Source organism: Pelobates fuscus, chromosome 4, assembly GCF_036172605.1.
Source record: "Pelobates fuscus isolate aPelFus1 chromosome 4, aPelFus1.pri, whole genome shotgun sequence".
NCBI classification, from domain to species: domain Eukaryota; kingdom Metazoa; phylum Chordata; class Amphibia; order Anura; family Pelobatidae; genus Pelobates; species Pelobates fuscus.
Genome location: NC_086320.1, coordinates 47,967,030 through 47,993,348, shown reverse-complemented (window position 1 = coordinate 47,993,348; position 26,319 = coordinate 47,967,030). Strand labels below are relative to the sequence as shown.

At 38.0% G+C, this 26,319-nt stretch overlaps 1 protein-coding gene across 1 annotated transcript in view; it reads right to left on the bottom strand.

Moving 5' to 3' along the window:
* NUDCD1 (NudC domain containing 1) overlaps window positions 1–26,319 on the bottom strand; it is a 174,007-nt gene that overhangs the window by 56,192 nt on the left and 91,496 nt on the right. Inside the window, exons 6-7 of the mRNA XM_063451135.1 lie at window positions 17,721–17,925; window positions 5,984–6,128 (exon numbers count right to left, since the gene is read on the bottom strand). Of these exons, the coding sequence (XP_063307205.1) occupies window positions 5,984–6,128; window positions 17,721–17,925 (350 nt within the window). The remainder of the gene's footprint in view (window positions 1–5,983; window positions 6,129–17,720; window positions 17,926–26,319) is intronic.

The window sequence follows — 26,319 nt, the reverse complement described above, 5'->3', positions numbered from 1 at the left end:
AAATACAACCTCCAGCAATGTATCTAAGGAATGTAAACTTCTACAGGCATTTAAAGACTTTGGATTACAAATACAATTACTACTTTTAACTTTGGATTACAATTCGTATCCGGATCCATCCAAGAATATCTTACTCTGGAACGTTGTGTTCTTTTCAATTCTTTCCCAGACAAAAGCTTTGCTCATTTTAATCAACCACCTTTACAGGCAAAGATCACACTACGGATATTTTACTGTTACAACAATGATCAAAGATGCTGGGAGCACAAAAAACCCAAAGACTTTTGGAGAACTTTGGTTCACTAATTTAAGGAAGAAATGCTCTACAATGCCCACAGTTTAATGGAGAGGGTGTTATGGGCAAATGCAAATATTACAAGTTTTAGAATAAAATGTTGTATTTCTTAAACTGTGTACTTTTTCTTTAAGAGATATTGCAAACTGACAAGGTGTTAGAAATGGAACATGTTTTTCATAGATGTTTCTTTAAGCAATAACCTCAGTGCATAATATGTTTGCGCCATTTTGTCCCAGACGAATTACAATAACGCATAAACAAGCTTCAAGGCTATGCTACGACTCTTTCAGTACACAATATACTGTGGTAACCCCAAGTTAATGGAACTTCCCCAAATCCGGGAATCTCCCACGACTGTGCACTTACGTCTTAGTAAAAACAACAGATAAGCTATTCAGACTTTAAGATGCCATCTTGAACTAAGTCAGGAAAATTTCCATGACGTATGCACCCTTTAGTTATGGCCTTGTATGTTTGCCAAGTTAAGGGAGGTCCTAAAATTAATAAAGTAAAAGAAGTGTTATACTTATTCATGTATGAACTACGGTAACCCTAAGGTATAAATAGGTGTACTTTTAAATGTTAAGACACAGAGGAAAGACTTGGAGACAGACGCTGCTCCATCTTAAAATGACAGAGAGGCTGACATGATGACATGTTCTGAAGGGTATGTTAACCTATTAATGATATTTGCAAGCATGTAATTTAATTTTATAAACTCTGCTATAATGGATTTTATATGTCTATATTTATATTATTATATAATAAATATCTAAAATGAGAAAACTCTATTGCTTCCAAGACAATCCTTATTTTATATTGTATTCTCAATTATTTATATATGTAAATAGAGGATCTCTTACTAACTATATCAAATTATGGCTAAGATATCTGTATGGTTAGCCCTACTAAGTTCTATGCTTTAAGACATTATAGTGGTAAATAAGGGAACCGCCAGCGGTTACACTCCTACCTCTGAGTCCTCTCCATGTAGTCCAGTGTCTTCGAATTTATTCCTTCTCCTCCCTCGCGCTGTCTAGTGATACGGGGCTGGAATTGCGTCATATTCCAGCCCCTGGCATTACCATAGAGGGAGCGCGAGGGAGCAGTAAGCTCATCAGCTAAGACAGTCTGGTATATTGCTGCAGAGTTGGCACCTGCCTCTGGGACAAGCAGGTGTCTACACTGCATTGCTAAATAAGTGCCGCTCCGGGGGCGCCCCTAGGTGGCCGACTGGCCGCCTGTTGGGCTCCCTGTGACAGCCCGTGCACCCGCCCAGGATGGGCCCTGTAGGACTACTAAGGGGAACGGCGTTCCTGCTGTGGTAAAAATGTGCAGGAACGCCGTTTCCACACGTTCCTGCAGGACTCCTGGTCCTATAGGAAAACATTGAATCAAAGCTTTCCTATGAGGGTCTCCACATCACGTGAAAAAATGCATCAATGGTGAAAATGTTCTTATTCCACACCACTGTAGTATGAAAAAAATATATAACTTACAAATTAACGCATATTTAATGTATCACAAACAAATGCAGACCTCTTGTTTTCTAATAAAAAGATTAATCGGCTCACTGTGTCAGGCATCTTGCTGGTCACACAAATTATTATATCGCGTTGACTTTTTTTTATTATTCTCCAATACATTAAGAAAAGTGTTCATCTCCAGTCTCTAAAATTAAACGAACCTTATATATGTAATATGAAAAACTATATGGGTTATTCACAGAATACCAAATTGTACAATTTAAAATCCAATTGGCAATATTACGACAAAAACCCACCTATAGTCACAGCTTGGCTATTTTAGCCTACATTTTGCAATTTGGATTTAATTTGGTACAATTTGGCATTTAATGAATGAATCTGTATGACTACACTGATATACACACACAAACTTTTGAGACTCAACCTTAACACAAAGAATCAGAAATAATTTGTATTTAAAGAGGAATCAATTTTCCTGGACAGGCTTCATTTCCTGCTGTGTATCAGTAAAGATTCCTGCACAGAATATACAACCGAGATTGCATTCAACAAGAAAATACAAAGACCCAGAACTCTGTTACAATTCAGAAAAAGAAGAAGATTCTACAGGTTTACAAACATTTTATACATACTGACCTCGATATTCTAAATTGTTTTGAACAAAAGACTATAGGGGTTTTCAAGGCAAGAGAAAAAGAAAATGGACATGGCTTGTATCCAAATGCAATTGTATACAGAAGTGCAAAAGAATAAAAAAAAAAGGTTTCAGCACTTCCAAATACTTATAATAATACATTTTAATGTGACTTCCTTGGAATTCTTTATGCTGGTATAATGGGCACATATAACTGAAAGAAAAAATTGCAATGCGAAGCCACCCTATTCTGCAAAGATTTGCTGGTATTCTTAACTCCTTCCATCCCAGTAATGTGTACACATATAACAACTTCATCTTGCAATTCAAATGCAACATTAAGCCCATAAAGCTCAGCTCTCTCACATCAGTTGTGTGGTTGATACAAAAGAAGGCAAAAACCTAGTTTTAAGCACTTTCAAATTTTGCAACAAACTAGAAACCCCGATGTACAGGTTCTAGAGTGTATTGGAAAGTTACAGGGTTAAATATAGTGCTAGCAAATTCTATTCTCTGGACTTTCGGCCTGGGTTCAGGCAGGTCCCCCAAATTGCAATCAATAAAATTAATTAATTCTGTAAAAATATTACATACATTTGCAAGTAGAATTTAAATACATTTTTATATATATATATATTATATACACATACATACACACACGTGTGTATTTTTATATTAATATATGTAAATATGAATAAAAAATACACTTAGTATGACGTTACATATAACATATAATATATATATATATATATATTTTATTTTTTTATTTTATTTTTGATTTATTCACTTTTTTTATAACACTTATTTTTTTTAAATTTCACCAGCAGGGGGACTACCTGTCAGTTCAGGCAGTACTATGGACACCTATTGCAGCCAAGTGACCACTGTTTCAGAGAGATCACATGGCCCCTAGGAGTCCTAATTTGTAGAGGGGGGACTGTCTGGGTGGTCAGACAGTTCCTCCTATAGAAGAAGAACACCGATCACCGGCGGGGGAATGGCGGCAATAGGGTAAGTACATATGGATGGAGATGGAGGGAAGGGGTTTATTTTTTTTTTATGTTTTATTTATTTTACTAAGTGCCTCGACCCCTCGAGGCACTCAGCACAGGCAGAGCCTGACGGCTTCCGATGGCTCACTGCCAGGCGCAAAATGGAGCAACCCGGCGGCCCGGCAGTAAGGAGGGATATTCAAGGATGCCTCGACACCGAGGCATCGCTGCAATACCACCAGAGCAGCTGGAAGCGATCATGATCGCTTCCAGCGCTCTAATTAGCCGCGGATGTATCAGGTACGTCCGCGCTCCTTAAGGACCGTTTTTTGTCGGACGTATCTGATACATCCGCAGTCAGGATGGGATTAAACATCTGTACAGACTCTGATAAGATAACATCTTCAAGCAGAGAATTCTACATTGTTCTTACTGTAAACCTTTTCCTTTAGACTACATCTCCTTTCTTCCAGTTTAAATAGGGGACCTTGTGTCCTATATATATGTATGTATATTTATGAATTGATTTCCAGACAGTGTTTGTTTTGGCCCTGAATTATTATTATTTTTTTTCTCTTTTTAAGTTTAAAGGGTAATCCAGACATGGACTAGGCTCACGATGCCTAGAGAGATATCAGCTATGCCTCACTGATGATGCCTAACAAGGCTGAAACGAACGTCTGGGGTTGCTGTATCTCTCGTGCAGAGAGAGCCGGCCTGTATTTTGGATCTGTTCTGCCCTTTTGGGTGGAATCAGTCTAAGACGCATGGTCTGGTTCTCTTTGTAATGGCACAAGATGAGCTAAAACCAGCTTGAGAACTGAGCGGGGATCCACCGAAGGGCAGGCTAATTGAGCTGTTGTCCGTCCTCAGCACTCTCTTGCGACTTGTTTTTTTTTTTTTGCTCTCCTTATATTTGCATAATGCTATCATTACCCCTCTGAGGTGCTGTTTTTTTAACTAAAGAGATTTAAATTGTTTAACCTTTCTTCATAACTAAAAGGTTCCAATCCAACATTTTTGTAGACAGCCTCTACACTTTTTCTAATGCCATAATGTCCTTCTTTAGAAGATGTGACCAAAATGGACAGAGTATTCAATTTGTGGTCTTTTATTTATTTATAAGTAGGCAAACTTATATTTTCACTCCGAAATTGAATTTATTTATAAATAGGCAAATTTATATTTTTACTCTAAAATTGAATGCCCTTTCTTTATACATGACAATACCTTACTGACCTTAGCAACTGCTGGTTAACATTGCACATTGTGTCTTAGTTTGTTGTTAACAATTCCAAAATCCTTTAAACGTAGTTATTCGTAATTCACTATCATTTATGGTGTAAGTTGCTTGTGCATTCTTCAACCTGAAGTGCATTTATCTACCTTATACTTAATCTGCCACTTGAGTGTCCAGTCCCCATACCTATCTAAATCCCTATGCAGCGAAGTAATATCTTGCATACATTTTACAAAGTTTTGTGTCATCTGTAATTACAGACACCTGATTTTCAATGCCCATTTCAAGATCATTTATAAATATGTTAAATAGAACGGTCCCAGAACAATCCGGAGGGACACCACTTACCACTTTTGCACAGCTTGAAAAATTACCTTGAATGGCAACTCTCAGTACTCTATCTTTAACCCCTTAAGGACCGAACTTCTGGAATAAAAGGGAATCATGACATGTCACACATGTCATGTGTCCTTAAGGGGTTAAGCCAATGCTCTACCCAAGAACAAGAATTTTCATCTAGACCAATTTCTTTTATAGTTTGAACACTAACCTATGTGTTCATCTTGCACAGAAGCCAATTTATCTGTCAGGGCTCTCTACTGCTCCTACGCTCTACAATAAATGTTGTAGATCAAACTTCATGGTTACATTCTAGCAGCCAGGGAGGGCTCTGAGCACACAGACTACTCAACAGTGATTCTTTGCAAGCTGCATAATGAAATACCAAGTATATTGCGAATGCTTTATGTATCTGCATTATGCCCACATACAAATATTATTTTACATTCCGGTGGCATTTTAAGAAGTTGCATTCTCAAAAACGTCACAAGGTCCTTGACATTAAATCATAGTAGGGTACTATGTACCTGTTTTTGTTTTTGATAGATACTCTACAAACATTGCCAAAATTGCAGCAGCAGCAAAATAAGAACCTATAACTAAATACAAATGAGAGAAAACATTCCCCATTGCAGTGGGAAACAAAAAACAAAAAAAGCCTCACAGGAAGATAAGAATCTTTGTCCCATTGCACGGGGAGATAACTTTAGTTATTCCAAAGAGGAGCTAAGACCCTTTTGACACTTTTGGAGATAAAAAAAATTAAAATAAAGGAAAAAAAAAAAAAAAAAAAAAAAAAAAAAAAAAACTTTGCTGCATCACAGATCGGAGATAAATATATTTTTGAAAAATATGAATCTATCTACAGTACATTTGGCTATAAATAGAGAATGGTCATATGGCAGACACGATCATCACGTTTCTAAGATGTTAAAAAGCTTCAATGCCGTGTGTAAAAGTAAGTGCAAAAATCTATTACAGGCTCCAGCTTACCAAGTCCTCGGAAGTAAGGTGCATTAGTCGATCTGCAATCGCAGCACACTGAGCAGGATCTGCAATGAATTCTCCTTGTTTATCACCCACAATTACCTCTGCCCACATACATCCTGCATCTCTCTTCGCTAATGTAACCTCCACACTGTGACAGAAAAAAATAAAAAGAATCATACAAGTGCAGATTAACAATCAATATTTTAATTATTAAAAACAATATTTGAAATGTTTTCAGTAAAACTGAAAGTTTAATATCCAATGATATAAAAGTAGTTGGTCCCATAAAGCAATTTCTAAAAAAGCATGTTATCAGTGGGTTAGCAAAGATCCATTTAGGTTGTAAAGCCATACTGTCCTTTTTTTTTTTTTTCCTTATGCCCGTTGTAGTGAAAAAGAAAAGTTTAATTTGTTTAGTAGTAATACCTTGTATTAATAAAATCTAAAAAAAAAAAAATACTTTGTATTTTAAAAAAATACTTGGTATTTTACAAGTACCGGTGAGTAAAAATGTAGCCTTGATGAGTAGAAAGTCACTCCCGATGGGTATGCAATGTAGTAGCAAATGTTTTTTAGGCAAGAGAATACAAAATAAAATAAAATATGTACACCCCAAAGTGAGCTTCAGTACAAAAGGTAACCACAGCAACTGGAATGTCGGGCTATGATGTCCAACACAGAATGAAATACAGGGATTTTCACTTCAAAAACTTTATTAAATATAACAACAAAAAAAAAAAAACAAGGACTCAAAAAAAAAAAAAAGTAGTGTAAAATAAGATACAAACACCGCACAGTCCGCATAAACATTTATACACATGAAATAGGGAGACGCGTTTCGACTACTTGCTAGTCTTCTTCAATTCCTGTAAATTGATCCTTGCTACAGTTCTTCATATAGGTCCCCACTTAATATCCAAATTCTGCATACCTGTGCCCAAACTACTACTCCATTTCTGGCTCGACCCAATTGATCTTAACTGCTGGGGAGTCATGTTGAGTCCGACATCATCACATCAGTTCTTATCTGACGTCGGAAGTTTTCTGTTCCGTAGATATATACCAGGAAAATGTGAATGTAACGGATTTCCAGAAGCCAACTCACGTGCCGACCTGGTTCCGTTCCTACGACCCAGTCGTAGAACGAATTAGTCGGTAAGTGAGGAGTTAAGGGAGTACCTGCTCTGGTGCATTCATCTATGTTTGGGGAAACTTACCCTAACATAAACGAACGCACCAGAGCTGCTCTTTAGGATAGAGCAATTTGCAGTCAAAAAAGGTGGGCTGCTCTTTAGGAGAGAGCAAGAGACAGGTATGTGAGGTAGAGGTTAATCTTTCCTAACGAGATGGGTTTTAAGGCACTTTTTAAAGGATGCAAGACTAGGGGAGAGTCTGATGGCGGTAGGCAGGCTATTCCATAGGAAGGGAGTCACCCGCGAGAAGTCCTGCAAACGTGAGTTGGCCGTACGGGTGCGGACAACGGACAGGAGGTGGTCACGGGCAGAGCAGAGAGACCGAGAAGGGACATACATATGGATCTGTGAAGAGATATAAGAGGGGCTAGAGTTGTTTAGTGCTTTATAGGTGTGAATTAGTACCTTGAATTGAATCCTATAGCATACAGGAAGCCAATGTAAGGCCTGACAGAGGGGTGAGGTGTGAGAGAATCGACTAGAGAGGAAAATCAGTCTGGCAGCAGTGTTCATTATGGACTGTAGCGGTGCAGTACGGCTTTTGGGAAGACCATGCCCCTAGAATGCTTTAGAATGACAAAGCATCACGGAAGCTGTAGTTTTAAAATATCTGGGGATTTACCTTTTGGGCACCCCTGTGGTAGAACGTGAAAAACAAGACAGAAACAGGGCTGGTATTATCAGCACAGATTCCAGTAATTTTATTGAATTAATTATGGTGCCCAGGGTTCCCTGGTACTGTCCTCCCTCCATTCAATGTTAAACCATTTTAGTTTAACACTTGCCAAAGATGCCTGAAAGCCCATAGACCCCTCCTGGGCATACCAATTCTTACCAGCAATGGCTGAAAAATCACTGTGATAAGCTGAAAAAAATCCTGCCACCCATTGCTATTCAGGCAAAAGCTTCTCATTAGCCCGAGCTGCACAGAGCGGATGGGCTGCTGGGGACTTACGTTTAGTATTAAAAAAAATGATTTAAATACATTAAAAATGGGTTAACACTGAATGAACAGATGGCACCAGGGGACTCTAGATGCTATAACTACTTCAATGATATGAAGCAGTTACAGTGCATCCAGTGCCACTTTAAAGGGTAAGTTCATCTTAAAATGATCCTCCAAACACCAAAATAACTTCAAGGGACACTATAGGTACCCAGACCACTTCAGCTAATTGATCTGTAGTGAGATCTGCAATCTCACTGCTCAATTCGCTGCATTATCAAAGTTAAATTATAAATATATACAAGTATGTTGCTGAGCATGAAACAAAATGACATCTACACTTTGGGAGTGAAAGCATAGTGGTTTATGCGAGAAGGTGTCCAATTGAGTTATTTTTTTAATTTTATTTTTGTTTGCGTGATTTTCACTATAATTTTATTTTGCAAAGCCACTTACCTTGGTAATTCTGATACACTGCCAATATAGGGTACCTACAGTCCCAAAAACAACAAAATGTTATTTCAGGACACAGGCCTTATATCAATATGGTCACTATCCACCCCCTTTGCTCTGTAAAATATAAAAATCAATCTACTTTACTTACCTCGTTTCCAGTGTCGAGAACCCTACGTTGCAGCCTCCAACTTTGTCTCCATCAATAGCAGCATTCAACCCAACGTCGCCTGCAATCTCGTGCAATCCAATGTATTTTTTTAGAGAAGCAATAGGAACGAGAATGCATGCTTGGCAAAATAATGCGCTCGTACAATCAAAAGCTGCCATAAGCAGCATTTGATTTAAGAACAGAGTTTCCCTTGGTTATGGAGGCAGAAACGTCTCTATTGGCTGTTAGGAAGACAGCCATTAGCGACATGTTTAATCCTTTAATGTTGAAATTTCCATTTTATGGTTAAAACTACATTGATGAAGTGGTCTGGGTGACTTTATGTCCTTTAAAGGTGAAAGAGCATTATGAGGGATGTGGTCCACAACATCTGGAGTGCCGAAGGTTGCCTATCCCTGCTCTGTCCGCTCTATCTTGCCTTTGCTTACCTGTATCTCTTGTTGCTACAGGAGTTGCTTAGGTGCACATTTACTAATAACATTTAGAATAGATCATCATTTAGGAGTTTTACTCAGTAAAGTCTGAAATGTACAGTAAATTACAAAACTCAGTCTGAAACAAACAAGATATGATTCAATCAGATAATGATTCCAGTTTTAGTTTTTATTTCACTACAATTTACTAATTCGCAAAGAAATTCACGAAGTGTAGACTGTATGTGGCTTATCATTACTGCAAGAACACGTTGCTATGGCAACTATTTACAAAATTGTTTTTGGAATGATTAACTCATTTGATAAAGCACTCTTTTTAAAGTGAATATGTGCACAAAATATGCAGATGCCAATTAATATTCAATGTATACAACACATGAGAGAATCCACAGCCAATATACAGTTCAAAGTGTAAAGTGTACCGGTCATGACAAACATACCATAAAGCCAACATAGAGCGTTGGGGGCTTTTAATCGGTTATGGGACGCAGGTCTGTGCAGGACAGGTGTGTCCCACCATAACACCCACCGAAAACTTGATTGATGCTCTCAGCAAGAGATAAGGATAATTGAAATAGCATTGAATAGTATTAAGGGAAGAAACACTTAATTGTATAACATTAAAATCAAGCTAGAATTCTAGATGGTAAGAAAACTGCAAACCAAAATCAGTCATTGGAAGGGTCACTGTAAAAGATATAGTTATCTGAAGATATTACATAGTTACATAGCTGAAAAGAGACTTGCGTCCATCAAGTTCAGCCTTCCTCACATATGCTTTTGCTGTTGATCCAAAAGAAGGCAATAAAACCCAGTCTGAAGCACTTCCAATTTTGCAACAAACTAGGAAAAAATTCCTTCTTGACCCCAAAATAGCAGTCAGATGTCTCCTTGGATCAAGCAGCTATTAGCCCACTAATTAGAAATTGTATCCCTGTATGTTATGTTTTTGCAAGTATTTATCCAATTGCAATTTAAACATCTGTATAGACTCTGACAAAACCACCTCTTCCGGCAATGAATTCCATATCCTTATTGCTCTTACTGTAAAAAAAACCTTTTCTTTGCCTTAGATGAAATCTCCTTTCTTCAAGCCTAAATGTGTGACCTCGTGTCCTATGTATAGCCCTGTTTATGAATAGATTTCCAGATAATGGTTTGTACTGGCCCCGAATATATTTGTATAATGTTATCATATCCCCTCTAAGGCGCCGTTTTTCCAAACTGAAGCGATTTACATTTTTTAACCTTTCTTCATAACTAAAATGCTCCATTCCTTTTATCAATTTTGTAGCTCGTCTCTGCACTTTTTCTAGTGCCATGATATCCTTCTTTAGAACAGGTGCCCAAAATTGCACAGCATATTCAAGGTGTGGTCTTACCAGCGATTTATAAAGAGGCAAAATTATATTTTCATCTCGAGAATGTATGCCCCTATTTATACATGACAAAACCTTACTGGCCTTAGCAACGGCAGATTGACATTGCATATTGCTACCTAATTTGTTGTCTATAACAATTCCCAAATCCTTCTCGTGTGTGGTTATCCCTAGTTCACTACCATTTAGGGTGTAAATTGCTTGTGCATTCTTAACCCCAAAGTGCATAACTTTGCATTTTTCTACGTTAAATTTCATCTGCCATTTTAGTGCCCAGTCCCCCAATCTATCCAAATCCCTCTGCAGCAAGGCAATATCCTGCTCACATTTTATTACTTTACAAAGTTTTGTGTCATCTGCAAACACTGATACATGGCTTTTAATGCCCATTTCAAGATCATTTATAAATATGTTAAATAGAAGCGGTACCAAAACAGAACCCTGAGGGACACCACTTACCACTTTTGTCCAGCTTGAAAATTTACCATTTATGACAACTCGCTGTACTCTATCCTTAAGCCAATGTTCTACCCAAGAACAAGAATATTCATCTAGACCAATTTATTTTAGTTTGAAGACTAACCTATTGTGAGGAACCGTATCAAATGCCTTGGCAAAATCCAAGTAGATCACATCCACTGCAACACCCTGATCTATATTTCTACTTACTTCTTCGTAGAATGCAATTAGGTTAGTTTGACATGACCTATGTTTCATAAAACCATGCTGATTATTGCTAATAACACAGTTCTTCCCAATGAATTCCTGAATATTATCCCTTAATAACCGTTCAAATAATTTCCCAGTCACAGAAGTTAAGCTCACAGGTCTATAATTTCCAGGCAAGGATTTTGAACCCTTTTTAAATATTGGAACAACATCTGCCTTCCTCCAATCCTCCGGTACAATACCTGAAACAAAAGAATCTTGAAAAATTAAATACAGAGGTTCACTTATTTCCCCACTTAGCTCCTTAAGTACTCGTGGGTGGATACCGTCAGGCCCCGGAGCTTTATTTACATTAATTTTCTTTAATAGCTGTAGCACCTTGTCTCGAGTTATCCAATCACAAGTTATCTGCAAGTTTGTTGCAGCAATCATATGCATATCTCTTGCCATAGGATCCTCATTAATATATACCGAAGAAAAATAGTTATTTAAAATGTCTGCCTTTTCCTGGTCTTCATTGACTAACAGACCCATCTCTGTTTTCAGTGTACCTACACTTTCATTTTTTGTTTTTTTAGAATTAATGTACTTGAAAAAATGTTTGGGGTTGGTTTTGCATTCTTTGGCTATCAATTTCTCATTTTCTAGTTTAGCCACTTTAATTGCCTTTTTGCAAGTATTATTGGCTTCCTTATATCTTATATAGGATGCATCTGATTGGTCCGATTTAAATGCTTTAAAAGCCCTTTTCTTATTTTTAATCTCTTGTTTTACTTCTCCACTAAGCCACATTGGTTTTAATTTGTTTCTTTTATATTTATTACCCAATGGTACATACTGTGAAATGTACCTTTCTAATATTTGTTTGATGAATTCCTTCATTAATAAAATGCTACCTAAATGATGCCTGTGGCATCCTACAATTCCTGAAGTGTCAGTGCAAGCTAGTAGCTGCATGATACCATTGTGTACCTTTGGAGTTCGGTTGCTGATGACATAGCAGCCCATGGATAGCACATAGGTAATGGTACAATGTAAAGATTGAGAAGATAAAATACAAAGTATACCTTTCTAATACATACATATATTCATATAAAAGTACATTGCATCATGTATTGCAAAATGTATAGATATTAAAAAGAACCTATTTAAAAATATATTAATCCCCTCTGTCAATCAATTCTCAGCACAAAGGGATAGGATGACAAGTAAGTGATAGGGAGCAGAGAAGAAACATTTCAACTGGTGAGTCTCCCGCATTCATTAACATAGAGCACAAACAGTGTAGTTGTTTTGATGTTCTTCAAGCTACTATGTCTTGAATTGTGCACAGGAATATATAAACAGCGTGACCAACATAATTTTCTTTAGATGTCAATGCGCTAGCAATGCAGGTAGAGTCCTGGCGCCAATAGGGAGGAGTGTTCTCAGGCAGAACCAATTGCACCAGGAAGATGTGCAGAGGAGGAGTTGGGTGTTACACTTGCAAAACATTTAAGAACCTAAGATTATAACGACACCAGCAGCACCAGAAAGCTGATGAGTATTTAGTAAAAATTGTATATTTTTTGCTGATTGACCAGGGCTGTGCCAGCCAATCCTAAGGGAAAGCATTGTGATTGGCTCAGATAATCACTTCTGATGATGTCAGGCAAGCAGGCAGATCAGGGGCAAAGTAAGCAGCTGCAGACTTTAACACTAGTAAGATTTTAAGATATTTAGGGAGGCAAGGGGGCTAAATGGTGGTTTTAACACTTTAGGGTCAGTAATACATATGTGTTCCTGACCCTTCAGTGTTCCTTTAAGCTTAAGGAGATGTTTTTCACGTATGAGCTACAATGCAAGAACCACCTGCCTATCATTGTGTTGATCCCCTTGTGCTGCTAAAACATCTCTGATACGCCAAGGCATGGAATACACAAGACCTCAGAACATGTCCTGTGGCACAGGCACCAAGACATTAGCAGCAGATCATTTAAGTCCAGCAAGTTGCGACGTGGATGGATTTGTTGACACCGTACATTCCACAGATGCTCAATTGGATTGAGATCTGGGGAATTTGGAGGCCAATGCAACACCTTGAACTCTTTATCATGTTCCTCAAACCATTCCTGAACAACGTTTGCAGTGTGGCAGGGTGCATTACCCTGCTGAAAGAAGTCACTGCCATCATGGAACACCGTTGCCACTTATATTTTAGATTTAGGAACCATTTTATGAACAATCTTTGTGTATAATATAGTGAAGCATGTTTATTTCATGGAGCAATTATGGACTTCAAAGGCTCATCATCTACACACTTATACCTGGGAACATTGCATTGCACTTGCAACACTTAACATCTGACAGTTATTCTTTTTTTTTTTAACAAAGATTTTGAGTTTTATTCAATCAGTCCCTTGTTACCTATTATTCACTAACAGCTTTGTAGCATCGCCCTGAAAGTGTATGCTGTGTATGCTATACAACACAAAACACGGGATCAATAGGAATCAGAATTCCTGACTTTGCCATCTTAATGTAAGGAAATTAGATTTCATCAAAGGAAAAAAAACACAAACCATCAGATGGCATTAGGCTGTGAATTAGCAATGTTCTTTTCTATATATAGATCCAGATGCCATAGAATAATCAGGAGGAACAAGTGGTTTAATGAAATGAAAGCCCTTGCACAAAGTACAACTTAATGCATCACAAGGGCAAAATGTATATTCTCTCTCTATATTTTTTCCCATTTGTGCACGTCGCCAATTGGTAATTCGGAGGGTCAAATGCAATAAAAAGAGTTATTTTGAGAATCTTCAATATAGATAAAAGGAATTGGAGAGTGGGATCTTGAATTTTATATTGTGTCAAGAGTTTTACAAATAAACAACAGACAAACAAAGCTGCTTTTTATATGCATCCTTCATATATGCTATGCAGAGAAAACGACGCGGGTAAGAAAAGGTCGGAAATATACGGTGGTAGATAATTGGTGCAGAGAAAAAAGAAAGTTTCTGAATGACATCAAGAGATGTTCAAAGATGAATTTGGGACAACGTTAGAAAGCAGAAAAGGAATAACAGATTTGGCAATTAAATCACTTTTTTTTTTTTTTTTTTTTAAATATGCCATTCGTCAGTGTGTAATGCTTTTCCAAGCCCTCTGGTACCCAGAAGGGTTAACGAAAGTGAGAATACTTCAAATACACTTTGTGGGAAGCAGTTGAAGAAAAGCATGCAAGAGCACTTTAAGCGGTTTCTGATCTACTACCCTTCATATTGTAAAAAAGATGCTATTATAAAGTCGGAAAGACAGTGATGCTTTCTCAGAAAATGTCAAACTCCACAAAGAACGCTGAAATTAAATTTGATGACAAAGGCACGTCCCTATCATTAATGTACATACTTTAAATGGCCTTTCATGAATGCTTCATAGATATATTATTTGTACATCTTACTTAGGTTAGAATTTGCATCCTACTGATACCTTCTCTGACAACATTCCTTTTAGCATTAGACATATCAGTCTAACCAGCTGTGAATTGGTGCCTATTGTCATTTTTTTTCCAAGTTATGTTTGATTTATAGGAGTAACAGAATAGTGGGACAAAGTTCTAAACCTGGAGCAGTCACCATGGAAACAAAAAAAAATGTTCTTGGGCATTACACAGATTTGCACAGTGATTGTCCATCAACTAGAATTCGAAATTTCTATAGGGACACTATTATACATAGCTTCTATGGTTTTCATTTTGGCTGCTAATTCTTTAAGTGTGCAGGTATTTAATAGGGTTCTGAGATGTATATAAATGAATTTACCTATGCCGACTAATAAACAAGAAGAAACTTGAACCATGGTAGTTAACGCTTTGCACATAGTTTACGAATCGCATCTCTTACAAAAGAACGTATAACCTCTGATGTCCTACAACCTGTAGTAGGGAAGTTAAATAATGGCAGATTTATTCACTAAAGTGAGATTTGCCAGGAATGCAAAGCAAATTTCAATATTTAGGCTAAAATAACCAAATTAGAGGAAAAAAAAATAAAATTCTGTTTTTAGTTTGGCATTAAATTTTAAGTTCACTTTAACCCCTTAAGGACCAAACTTCTGGAATAAAAAGGAATCATGACATGTCACACATGTCATGTGTCCATAAGGGGTTAAATTCAATGTAATTCTCATATTAGTGAATGAATGACACGGTCACCACAAAAATGATTGACTGAAATTGTGTGCGTCTATAATAAATATAATCTGTGCTAAGATGACGCAGGATATTTTGCAGTGCTCTGCGAATGGCGTCGACTTTAAAAAGGGCTAGTAGACAGGGCGGTCATTCAGACACTCGCTGGGCTGACAAGGATCATTATTGGGTTGTGTGCATCAACTCATATACAATTTGCAGCACCGACCACCGACGAGTCTCTTGCTACCCTGTTCCATAAAGTACAGCGCAATGTGTAAGTTATGGCATGATACTAGAGGGTGACTCTAGAAATAAGACTAAAGGACACTGCTAGTAACTTTATGGAAAATAAAAATATTGTTAGAAAGTCTTTTTTTCATATAAAGCCGGGGATGCACGGAACAGGCATCTAAGACACTAAGAGTTTCCAGCAATATATGGTTCCAAAGTAAACAAACAAGTTTAACCCCTTAAGGACCAAACTTCTGGAATAAAAGGGAATCATGACATGTCACATGTCATGTGTCCTTAAGGGGTTAAAGACTATGTTTTTAGATAGAAAATGGATAGTCTAGCTAGGCCAGTTATAAGTAATCTGCCTGTTTAAAAAAACAGAAATATTACACATTCATTAATTATTGAATGGCAACCAAACAACAGCTTAAATATACACTATCGCCTTAGGAATACAAAATAATTTTTTTTTGCATTATATGCTTTTCTATGGGCATCCGCGCCAAGTAACCAAGTAAATCTTGGCCAGTGCAACAGAAGCGCCACTAGTGTTCGTCTGGAAGACAGCCACAAGAGGTAGATTTAACCATGCAATAAAACATTGCAGTTTCAAATAAAGTTAAAAAAAATAATAAGGTCCTGGGCTCGTGTGGTTGCACGTGGTCTGCGGTTTTGAAGCCGGTGGGATGAACTGCCAAATTCTCTGAAATGCCTTTGGAGTCGGCTTAAGGTAGAGAAATTAACATTCAATACACGGGCAACAGCTCTGGTGGACATTCTTGCAGTCAGCATGCCAACTGCACGCTCCCTCAAAACTTGCATCATCTGTGGCATTGTGCTGTGTGATAAAACTGCACATTTTAGAGTGGCCTATTATTGTGGCCATTATTATCTCGGACTCACCTTATATTGTATGTATCATTTGATTTTAAAGTTTATGTAATAAATAGTTATTTTATTTGGAATACATATTTGGTGCATTTTCCATCCTACTAAAGAGGGAAGGAGTCATCCCTAAAAGGACTCATATGTTGATTTACTTTGAGCCAGGTCACAGGCTCTCTCTCAGGTGAGAAGCAATCTTCACCTATGTGCATAATTTGCGGTCATATTGTATTGAGGATTTCAACACCAGGGCGAGTTTTCCCTGTTTCTCTCTCTCTCTTTTGAGGAATAAATTTTACCTGGAGTGAAAGGTGTGTGTCACCTAAAGGACACAAGGCGGAAGTGATTAGAGCCAATCCTCAATAGGCTCTAAACCACGTGAGTGTGTCTTTTATCGTGTGGTGTATAATCATGACGTTCTGCACAGAGTGCACTATATTTTTCTCTATTTTTTAAATAGATCATGAACCCTTCATACTCTGAAGGATTTCCTGTGGAGTAAGTCTATAAAATTGAGCGCTACACACTTTCACAATTTCATACTGTGTATGTAAATTCGTGTATAACTTCATATTATTGTGGCCAGCCTAGGGCACACCTTTGCAATAATCATGCTTTCTAATCAGCATCTTGATATGCCACACCTGTGAGGTGGATGGATTGTCTCAGCAAAGGAGAAGTGCTTCCTAACACAGATTTAGACAGATTTGTGAACAGTATTTGAGAGAAATAGGTATTTTGTATACATAGAAAAATTCTTAGATCTTTGAGTTCAGCTCATGAAAAATGGGGGCAAAAACAAAAGTGTTGCATTTAGAATTTTGTTCAGTGTATGATAAGGCTGATTCAAGCTATGCATTGGCTCCATTTAGTTACTCTTCATAGAAACCAGAGAATTTACAGCATTTAAGTTATTGACCCACCGGCATTATAATACATGAAGTAAGCATATAGTCAGCCGCTTAAAGAAAAATGCTGCCCAATGAAGTTATTCAGTGTTACGTTTATTTTGGTCTTTTTTTTTTACATTTTTCTTTACCTCTGTGTTGTGCTCTTTCAGACTAAATGGCACAAAAAGTAATTACTGAAAAAGCTGATACTATACATGGCATTTTGTATACAATGACATAGAAACGGTGGGGTTTTAAGATGCATGCTAGCTATAAATTACAAACCAGACTTTAGGCTAATTAAACGTTACCTCCTTTGATCTTTCAGAATCCAAGCACAACCTTCTTGGTCGATAATATTGTAGAGCTGACCCTTCAGAAACGAGTCCTCTTTTAAACAGATGCAAATCTGGCCAGGAGAAAAGGTCATCCTAATGTCATCTTTTTTGAAGCCTTCCGGCAGCTCAAAAGTGAGGGTCACATCATCTCCAGTCTGTTGCCAATAATAAAGAGGCTCTAAAGATGAAACCACAAACAGAGCTTAAAATCGGATTGAAAGCAAAATCAAAAACAAACAGTGTGAGAACCTATTAAGGTTTATACTTTACACAGTGATTTGCAAAAAAACTGAAAGCTGAATATAAAAAAAATAAGCTAAATTATCAAAGTTGTGACAATTACAGAGTTAGAAAATGTTTCAATTCAACTATTTTGGCCTAAATTTAGCAATTCAGGCTTTCCCAGGTAGTAAATAAACCTTATTTTCTTTAATACAAAGAATATATTTTAAATATATAAAACAATACATAATACATATTATAACTCATCTAGCGCCTTGGAGTCTGACAATTCGGCTCTGGAATAAGCCAGTTCTATTCTGCAATGGGTGACGCTTTGTCCATTCTCCGCATAGGTATACCTCAAACATTTTGCTTAACCTTAAAAAGTGGTGTTTTTCTATTGGGCCCTAGTAAAATAGACTTCTTCATTTTGCACAGGGCAGTCGATTCCTATCACTACATACAAGAATAGGAAATTTGTATGTGTTAAAAACCTATAACTTAAGAGGCCCCAAGGAGCAGTGCAAGGTAAAAGAACTGGACAATTTGTAATGGAAACTGGCTATTTTGTAATGGTAACTGGCTAATTTGAAATGGTATAAACACACAAAGAAAAAAGACTGTATACCTAGTCCCCAAAAAAGAGGGAGGATAGGAACACAGAGGTCAGTGCGGTAGTGCCAGATCCACCAAACAGGCTTGAACCCAATACATTCAATAGAACAAAATAAATAGAGTCCCTCTAGAGAGCTGGATTCAATACTGGTTTTTAGTTCATCCATTTGTATCGCTTCTGTGTATTGCCTATATTAATAAAGCATTTATTTTCTGGATACTTTGGAACCATATACTGCTGGAAACTCTGTTATCCCCTCCCCATTTACCTTAACTCCAAGCTATCTGTTTCTGATTACAGATTTTAATTTTTCACTTTTTCCTTTGTTGTCTAAAAAACAGTATTGAGTCCAGCTCTCTTATTTTGTTTAATTTGAATTGGTAACTGGTTAATTTGTAATGGTAACTGGCTAATTTTAAATGGTAACTGGTTAATTTGTAATGGTAACTGGTTAATTTGTAATGGTAACTGGCTATTTTGTACTGGTAACTGGCTATTTTGTACTGGTAACTGGCTCTTTTGTACTGGTAACTGGCTCTTTTGTACTGGTAACTGGCTCTTTTGTACTGGTAACTGGCTATTTTGTACTGGTAACTGGCTATTTTGTACTGGTAACTGGCTATTTTGTACTGGTAACTGGCTATTTTGTACTGGTAACTGGCTATTTTGTACTGGTAACTGGCTATTTTGTACTGATAACTGGCTAATTTGAAATGATTACAGCTTATTCACTAAAGTAAGAGTTCAATGTGAATTGCGCATGAATTAAAAATTTACGGGCAAAATAGCTAAACTAGAAACGTTTTCAAGAATCCGCTACTGTACTAAAATTGGCTACTCTTAAATGTGAAATTCAATTTGACTTTAATCGCTTTAGTGAATAAGCCTGTTTATGTTAAAAAGAAGAGACACATTCTTTTCTTATGCAACAATAAAATAGTACATCATTTGCAAATAATATTTTAACAAAGTGCCAGAGTGTTTTATATGTGTAATCTTGTGCCAGAATGTTATATATATATATATATATGCTCAGTTTCATATTTAAAGTGGCAGCCTGAGTATCATAATTATTACAGCTCAGTGGCTGTGGATAATGTCCTGTAGTTTGACAACAGGTAGACTGAGAACACTGGGCTTACCTGCCGCTGCTATAGGGGGTGGTATATAAAAATAAAGTACTTTACCAGGTAAGCTAAGGTACATTCAGATTACTCTGGTTTTCAAGTACATCCTGGGGATGTTCCCTTAGACCAACATCCAGGGGTTGTTGCTATTACCCAATTTAGTGGTACTAATTTTATCTATCTCGGAAGGATGAATGGCTGAGTCAACCCTGCTGGGATTTGAACCTGCGACCATAGGGTTGAACAGGCTCTACTGATGATGCATTAGCCCACGTGCTCCCCCTAGTTTGTGTGTGTGTGTGAGACACACACACACACACTAAAGAAAAATCTGCACACCAGTTAAGCCATAAGCTTTTCCCACAGAAATCACAAATTTGCAGTGATGTTACTACTGTAAAGGATTCTGGGTGGTCACTGCAGATTTGTGATTTCTGTGGGAAAAGCAAGTCTTATGGCTTGACTGGTGTGCAGATTTTTCTTTAACATTGTATTAACTATCCACAGACTTCAGGTGGAAGGGGTTTTCAGTCACAATTTTTCCCCACCATAACCTTTTTGGATTTATATATGTACACAGACACTAGGGGAGCCCAAGTTTTCAGCTCTCAAATGATCTGGCAAAAAAAAAACTGGAGCTGTATTCACAGATTGCTTGTACCATATCTACTACACTAAGGTTTAGTACATGTATGGCAATTATCGCAATCCAAAGCATTTTATAGAAAAACATGCAATCCATGTGCATGGTAAGCTAAAAATCAAAGGTCTTAAGTAGTAAGCCCTTCTAATGTCTGGCAATCTGAGTTTTCTGCCAAATGTAAACATGTTTTACATTATCTGAGAAAAGGGACAGCATCCACGCATCAATAAGATGTAGTGGTTTTGATACTTGGAGTGTCCCTTTAAAATCAATATATTGCAAAACAGTTTCTAGAATCTTTTATCAGTCCTAGCAGCATTGGGTACAGGTGATCAGATAGCCTATAAAATTGAAATACCATAATAATTAACCTTCACATTTACAGTTTGATATTCATTTGTATCGCATACCGACCTGGTTTGAATGTAAAAATTTAATATGCTACAATTACTATAATTTACTGGAAATGAATGCAAATGTCAACGCCACATTATGGATGATGTGTTATATGTATTGTGAGCTAGCCGTGACCCCAGCACTGCCAAAGAAAAGCAATATACTATATGACTGAATGGCAAGAATAGCATGCAGATTACAGTTCACTGGGAGCATTACATGTAGAAAAGGCAGGTTTACTATCTAAGCAAACAAGTCGATGCAAAGCTCCGAACTAGGATACAGTCTTGTTTTACGTAAATCATGGACTCTCAATTTAAACCCTTGTACCTCGCAGTGTTCAGCAAGCTCTTACTCTACCCTTTCAATTTCCAATCTTTTATAATATGCATTCAGACAGGACATAGATTTAGTTGGAGACAGGAAGATTACACGTTATTTATAGGCAAATAGTCTGGCTATTCTGTATCTGAACTATGCAGTTATCCTGTGAGATTGCAACAATGTATAGAGAGAATATAATGTGATATTCATACACACATTATTAATACTACTACTTCACAGGGACAATTCATTTGTAAGCTTTTCCTAATCCTTATTTTACTCTTAGAGACTAATAAACGGTTAAATAAGCAATGTTGGCACCAGAAGAACTACATCTTAATAAAGTAGTTATGCTGTCAGAAGGTCCTTGGTGCCATTTTATCTCATTGTTTAGAAGCCGTTCAATCCAAAAGTTGTGATGGATTCCAGCGAGGTCCATAGGTTCAATTAGGGAGCTTCGGCACAGCTGAGGACTGGGCGCCACTAACAGTCTGAGAGCATCAGTTGATGCACTCAGTCCATCATTTGCTTCCTTTTCACAAAATTGTTTGAGAAAGGAACCAACTGCAAAAGTAGTTGTCAACCTCGTTTTCATGAATGAAACTACATGCACTCAAGTTCGAGGTTCTGAATTATGTCAATTATGGTGGCAAATTTTAATTTAGTTTTAGTCTTGGTCTTTTGACTAAAGAGTAATTTTAGTTTTAGCTGTATTTTAGTCGTCTGAATGGTTTTAGTCGACTCAATTTCCAGTAGATTCTCGGCGACTAAATCTACAGTAGATTCTAGACGACAAGACTAAAATTTGATGAATTTAGTTAAAGCCTCTATCTACCTCATTTGCCCCTTCCCCAGTCCCTCTGTGTCTTTGTGTGCTCCCAGCCCCCTGAGGTGTCTCTCTCCCAAGTCTTGGTATGTTTATTTTGCCCCGTCCACAGCCCCTCTGTGCAGTGTTAATTGGAGGCAAATTTAAATTTAGTTTTAGTCGTAAACTTTTGACTAAAATGCCATTTTAGTTTTAGTCGTATTTTAGTCATCTGAATTGTTCTAATTTTAGTCTATTTTTAGGAGACTAAATCACAAAAATTTTAGTCGACTAAAATTGTAAGTCAATAAAATTAAAACTGGTTTTGAATAGCTTTCAATAAAAAGCTGAAAGCAGAACTGCATATCCCAAAGTATCTCTGCTACAGAGGTGTTAATGTGACCGTTTCGGACAACCTGCAAACAGGTTATGCAGGGAGGGGAGTAGATTTCCATTTTTTTTTCTAATGCATTCTTACAATAAAGCATTTAAAAAGGTAAAAAATCAAAGACTATTTTATAATTATATTTATTTATACACATTTTGGGGTTGCAGAGGTGAGTGATCTAATGCATGAAAAAAACAGGAAAAAATACCTACCGTATATACTCGAGTATAAGCCGACCCGAATATAAGCCGAGGCCCCTAATTTTTCCCCAAAAAACTGGGAAAACTTATTGACTCGAGTATAAGACTAGGGTGGGAAATGCAGCAGCTACTGGTAAATTTCTAAATAAAATTAGATCCTAAAAAAAAATATATTAATTGAATATTTATTTACAGTGTGTGTATAATGAATGCAGTGTGTGCGTATATGAGTGCAGCGTGTGTGTATGAGTGCAGTGTCTGTATGAGTGCAGCGTGTGTGTGTGTATGAGTGCAGCGTGTGTATGAGTGCAGTGTGTGTATGAATGCAGTGTGTGTGTGTATGAATGCAGTGTGTGTGTATGAGTGCAGTGTGTGTATGAATGCAGTGTATGAATGCAGTGTGTGCAGGGCCGGTGCAAGGATATTTGCCCCCCCATATGTCCTGACCTCCCCTCCTCCTCCCTCAGTGGTGCTTACCTCCCCACCCCCGTGTTCCTTCACCCCCCTCCCCCAGTGGTCCTGACTCACCCCTCCCCTAGTGGTCCTTACTTCCCCCTCCCCTCCCCTAGTGGTCCTTACTTCCCCCTCCCCTCCCCTAGTGGTCCTTATCCCCCCCTCCCTCCCCTAGTGGTCCTTACCCCCTCCCTCCCTCCCATAGTGGTCCTTATCCCCCTCCCTCCCATAGTGGTCCTTATCCCCCTCCCTCCCATAGTGGTCCTTATCCCCCTCCCTCCCATAGTGGTCCTTATCCCCCTCCCTCCCATAGTGGTCCTTACCCCCCTCCCTCCCATAGTGGTCCTTATCCCCCTCCCTCCCATAGTGGTCCTTATCCCCCTCCCTCCCATAGTGGTCCTTATCCCCCTCCCTCCCATAGTGGTCCTTATCCCCCTCCCTCCCATAGTGGTCCTTACCCCCCTCCCTCCCATAGTGGTCCTTATCCCCCCCTCCCTTCCTCCCATAGTGGTCCTTATCCCCCCCTCCCTCCCATAGTGTTCCTTTTCTCCCCCCCTCCCTCCCATAGTGGTCCTTATCCCACCCCCCTGCCTCCGATAGTGGTCCTTATCCCCCCCTCCCTTCCATAGTGGTATAGTGGTCCTTATCCCACCCCCTCCCTCCAATAGTGGTCCTTATCCCCCCCCTCCCTCCCATAGTGGTCCTTATACCCCCCCTCCCTCCCATAGTGGTCCTTATCCCACCCCTTCCCTCCAATAGTGGTCCTTATACCCCCCCCCTCCCACAGTGGTCCTTATACCCCCTTTTTTTAAATTATTTTTTTTATTATTATTATTTTTTTTATTTTATTATTATTATTTTTTATTATTATTTCTTATTTTATTTTTTTTTCGTCCCCCCTCCCTGCTTGATACATGGCAGGGAGGGGGGCTCCTTCCCTGGTGGTCCAGTGGCAGTTCAGTGGGGGGGAGAGGGGGGCTGGCAGAGCTGTACTTACCTGTTCTGCAGCTCCTGTCAGCTCTCTCCTCCTCTGCGCCGTCCGTGCAGCTCCTTCTATCAGCTCACACTAAGTCTCGCGAGAGCCGCGGCTCTCGCGAGACTTACACTGGGAGCTGACCGAGGTGCTGAACGGACGGCGCGGAGGAGGAGAGAGCTGACAGGAGCTGCAGAACAGGTAAGTACAGCTCTGCCAGCCCCCCTCTCCCCCGGTCTGTATTATGGCAATGCAAATTGCCATAATACAGACCTTGACTCGAGTATAAGCCGAGTTGGGGTTTTTCAGCCCAAAAAATGGGCTGAAAAACTCTGCTTATACTCGAGTATATACGGTAATCACAAACAATTGAACTAACTGAAAAGTCACAATGTAATTTATAGTTTTCATTTTTTTTTCCTTCTATTTATCTGTGGGAAAAAAACCCTGTATGATAAATCAGCAATCACCTTCCTTTGCAGCACTATATGCGTTCACACATTTTTTCATGCCTCTGCTGCGTTTGCCTAGATAATCCTTTCTCTGGGAACTTAATGAGATACTCTGATTCACTAATTAGGAACCCTGCCAGCAAAAGTAATCTTGAAAGTATAGTGTAATCCTCCATGAGCAAAAGTTATTTTAAAAGAGTAACTTAATATATATAAAAAAATAAAAAAGCAAAAACATGGTGAAATTACTTTTTTATTGAATATTCCAAACTTAATGAAGTAGAACTACACAAATAAATATATATTATAAAAAAATAAAAAAAAATAAAAAAAAAATAAAAAAAAATATATATATATATATATATATATATAGCAATTAAATATTATCAAACATATTTTCATATTCATAGTGAAACTCATTGTTTCTTGGCTCTCTATTAATTCTCTATTACCAATAAACGGTGTGGTATTGAGGTGCAAAAGGTGTGACGACACCCGATCTGTCCTATGCACCTCTTGCATTTAAAGAATTGAATTAACAAAACTGTAATTGCACAGATAAATACATTTACAGCGTTGTATGAACAGCACACACTTGTGTACAGCACTGCTGGATGACATGCACAGGCTAAGCTCAAAAAGCTTATAGCAGCCACGGCAATTTATTCACAGCCTGATCCAGAGAGTGTGCGCATGGATACCACACAAAGCAGTATGAGGATGCAATAACAGACAGGAGGGGTGGCCACGTGATGTGTGCTTAATGCATGCACAAGTTGGAGGGAGTTTGGATAACTCCTCTTTTGACAACACTGTTCTAGAGTCAAACTTATAGATGCAGGATGCAGTTGCTAAACTGTGTAGGGCAATGTCTGCATTAGAACCATTGCGTTGATGCAAAAGCGGTTATGGTGCTTAGCGACCATTTAAACTTGATATTACTGTATGTACAACAAATAAAACACACAAAACAATAAACATACAAAACTATGTTTGATACATCACATAACTCATAGAATAAGAAGAATGTTCCGTTCACAGTTAAAGGGGCACTTTAGTGTCAGGAACACAAACGTGTATTCCTTACACCATAGTGATAAAACCAACGTTTAGGTGGTCAGTCACCCTAATCTCAAGTTAGAAAGGTTATTTACTCACCTCTTTCCAGCGCTGCACGGGGCTTCTTGCATCGGGCTCCTTCCCCAATCCGGATCCTTGGCTGATATCATCAGAGCAGGGGCAGAGCCAAACACTGTCCTGGCCAATCAGCATCTCCTCATAGAGATGCATTGAATCGATGCATCTCTATGGGCAAAGTTCAGCGTCATCTTGCAGAGTGTGGAGACACTGTGGTGTTCCTAGGCTGTAATGTAAACATTGCCTTTTCTCTGAAAAAGCAGTATTTACAGTATTTACATAGCCTGTAGGACTACATTAAGTTGCCATTCTTCTGGTGACTATGTATGTCGTGGCATTAATGAATAATATTTTGCTTGCTGAAAGACTAATGGCTTGATCGTATATCTGTAATAACATAGGTCAGCAAATAATTTTCATCACAAAACAAAAATGTAGGCTGTCTAACTACAGACTGTCTAACGTGGCAAAAGAGAGATAAAGACATTTTACATAGTCCCTGGCTATATTCTTACTATTCATACCTGAAATATTAACAAGCTGTCAACAGCAAAAGGAGGAACAGATGGGACACTTGTTGGCTTCATTACTTTTCTTAGCTGTTTTCACACAAAATAGGTAAAACCAGCGACAAGTAGATTACATGTTTTTTTGTTTGTTTTGTCTAACTGCTATATATAGCCGTTTAATTCAGCAGTGAATTTTGCTGTAACTGTAAATCAAGACTTACTTGTGTACATGTTTGTTAACTGTCCAAATAAACAAACAAATAACAAAAATAATATAAACGAACAATTTAAGCATTTCATCTTACTGAAGTGATTTTGGAGCATAGA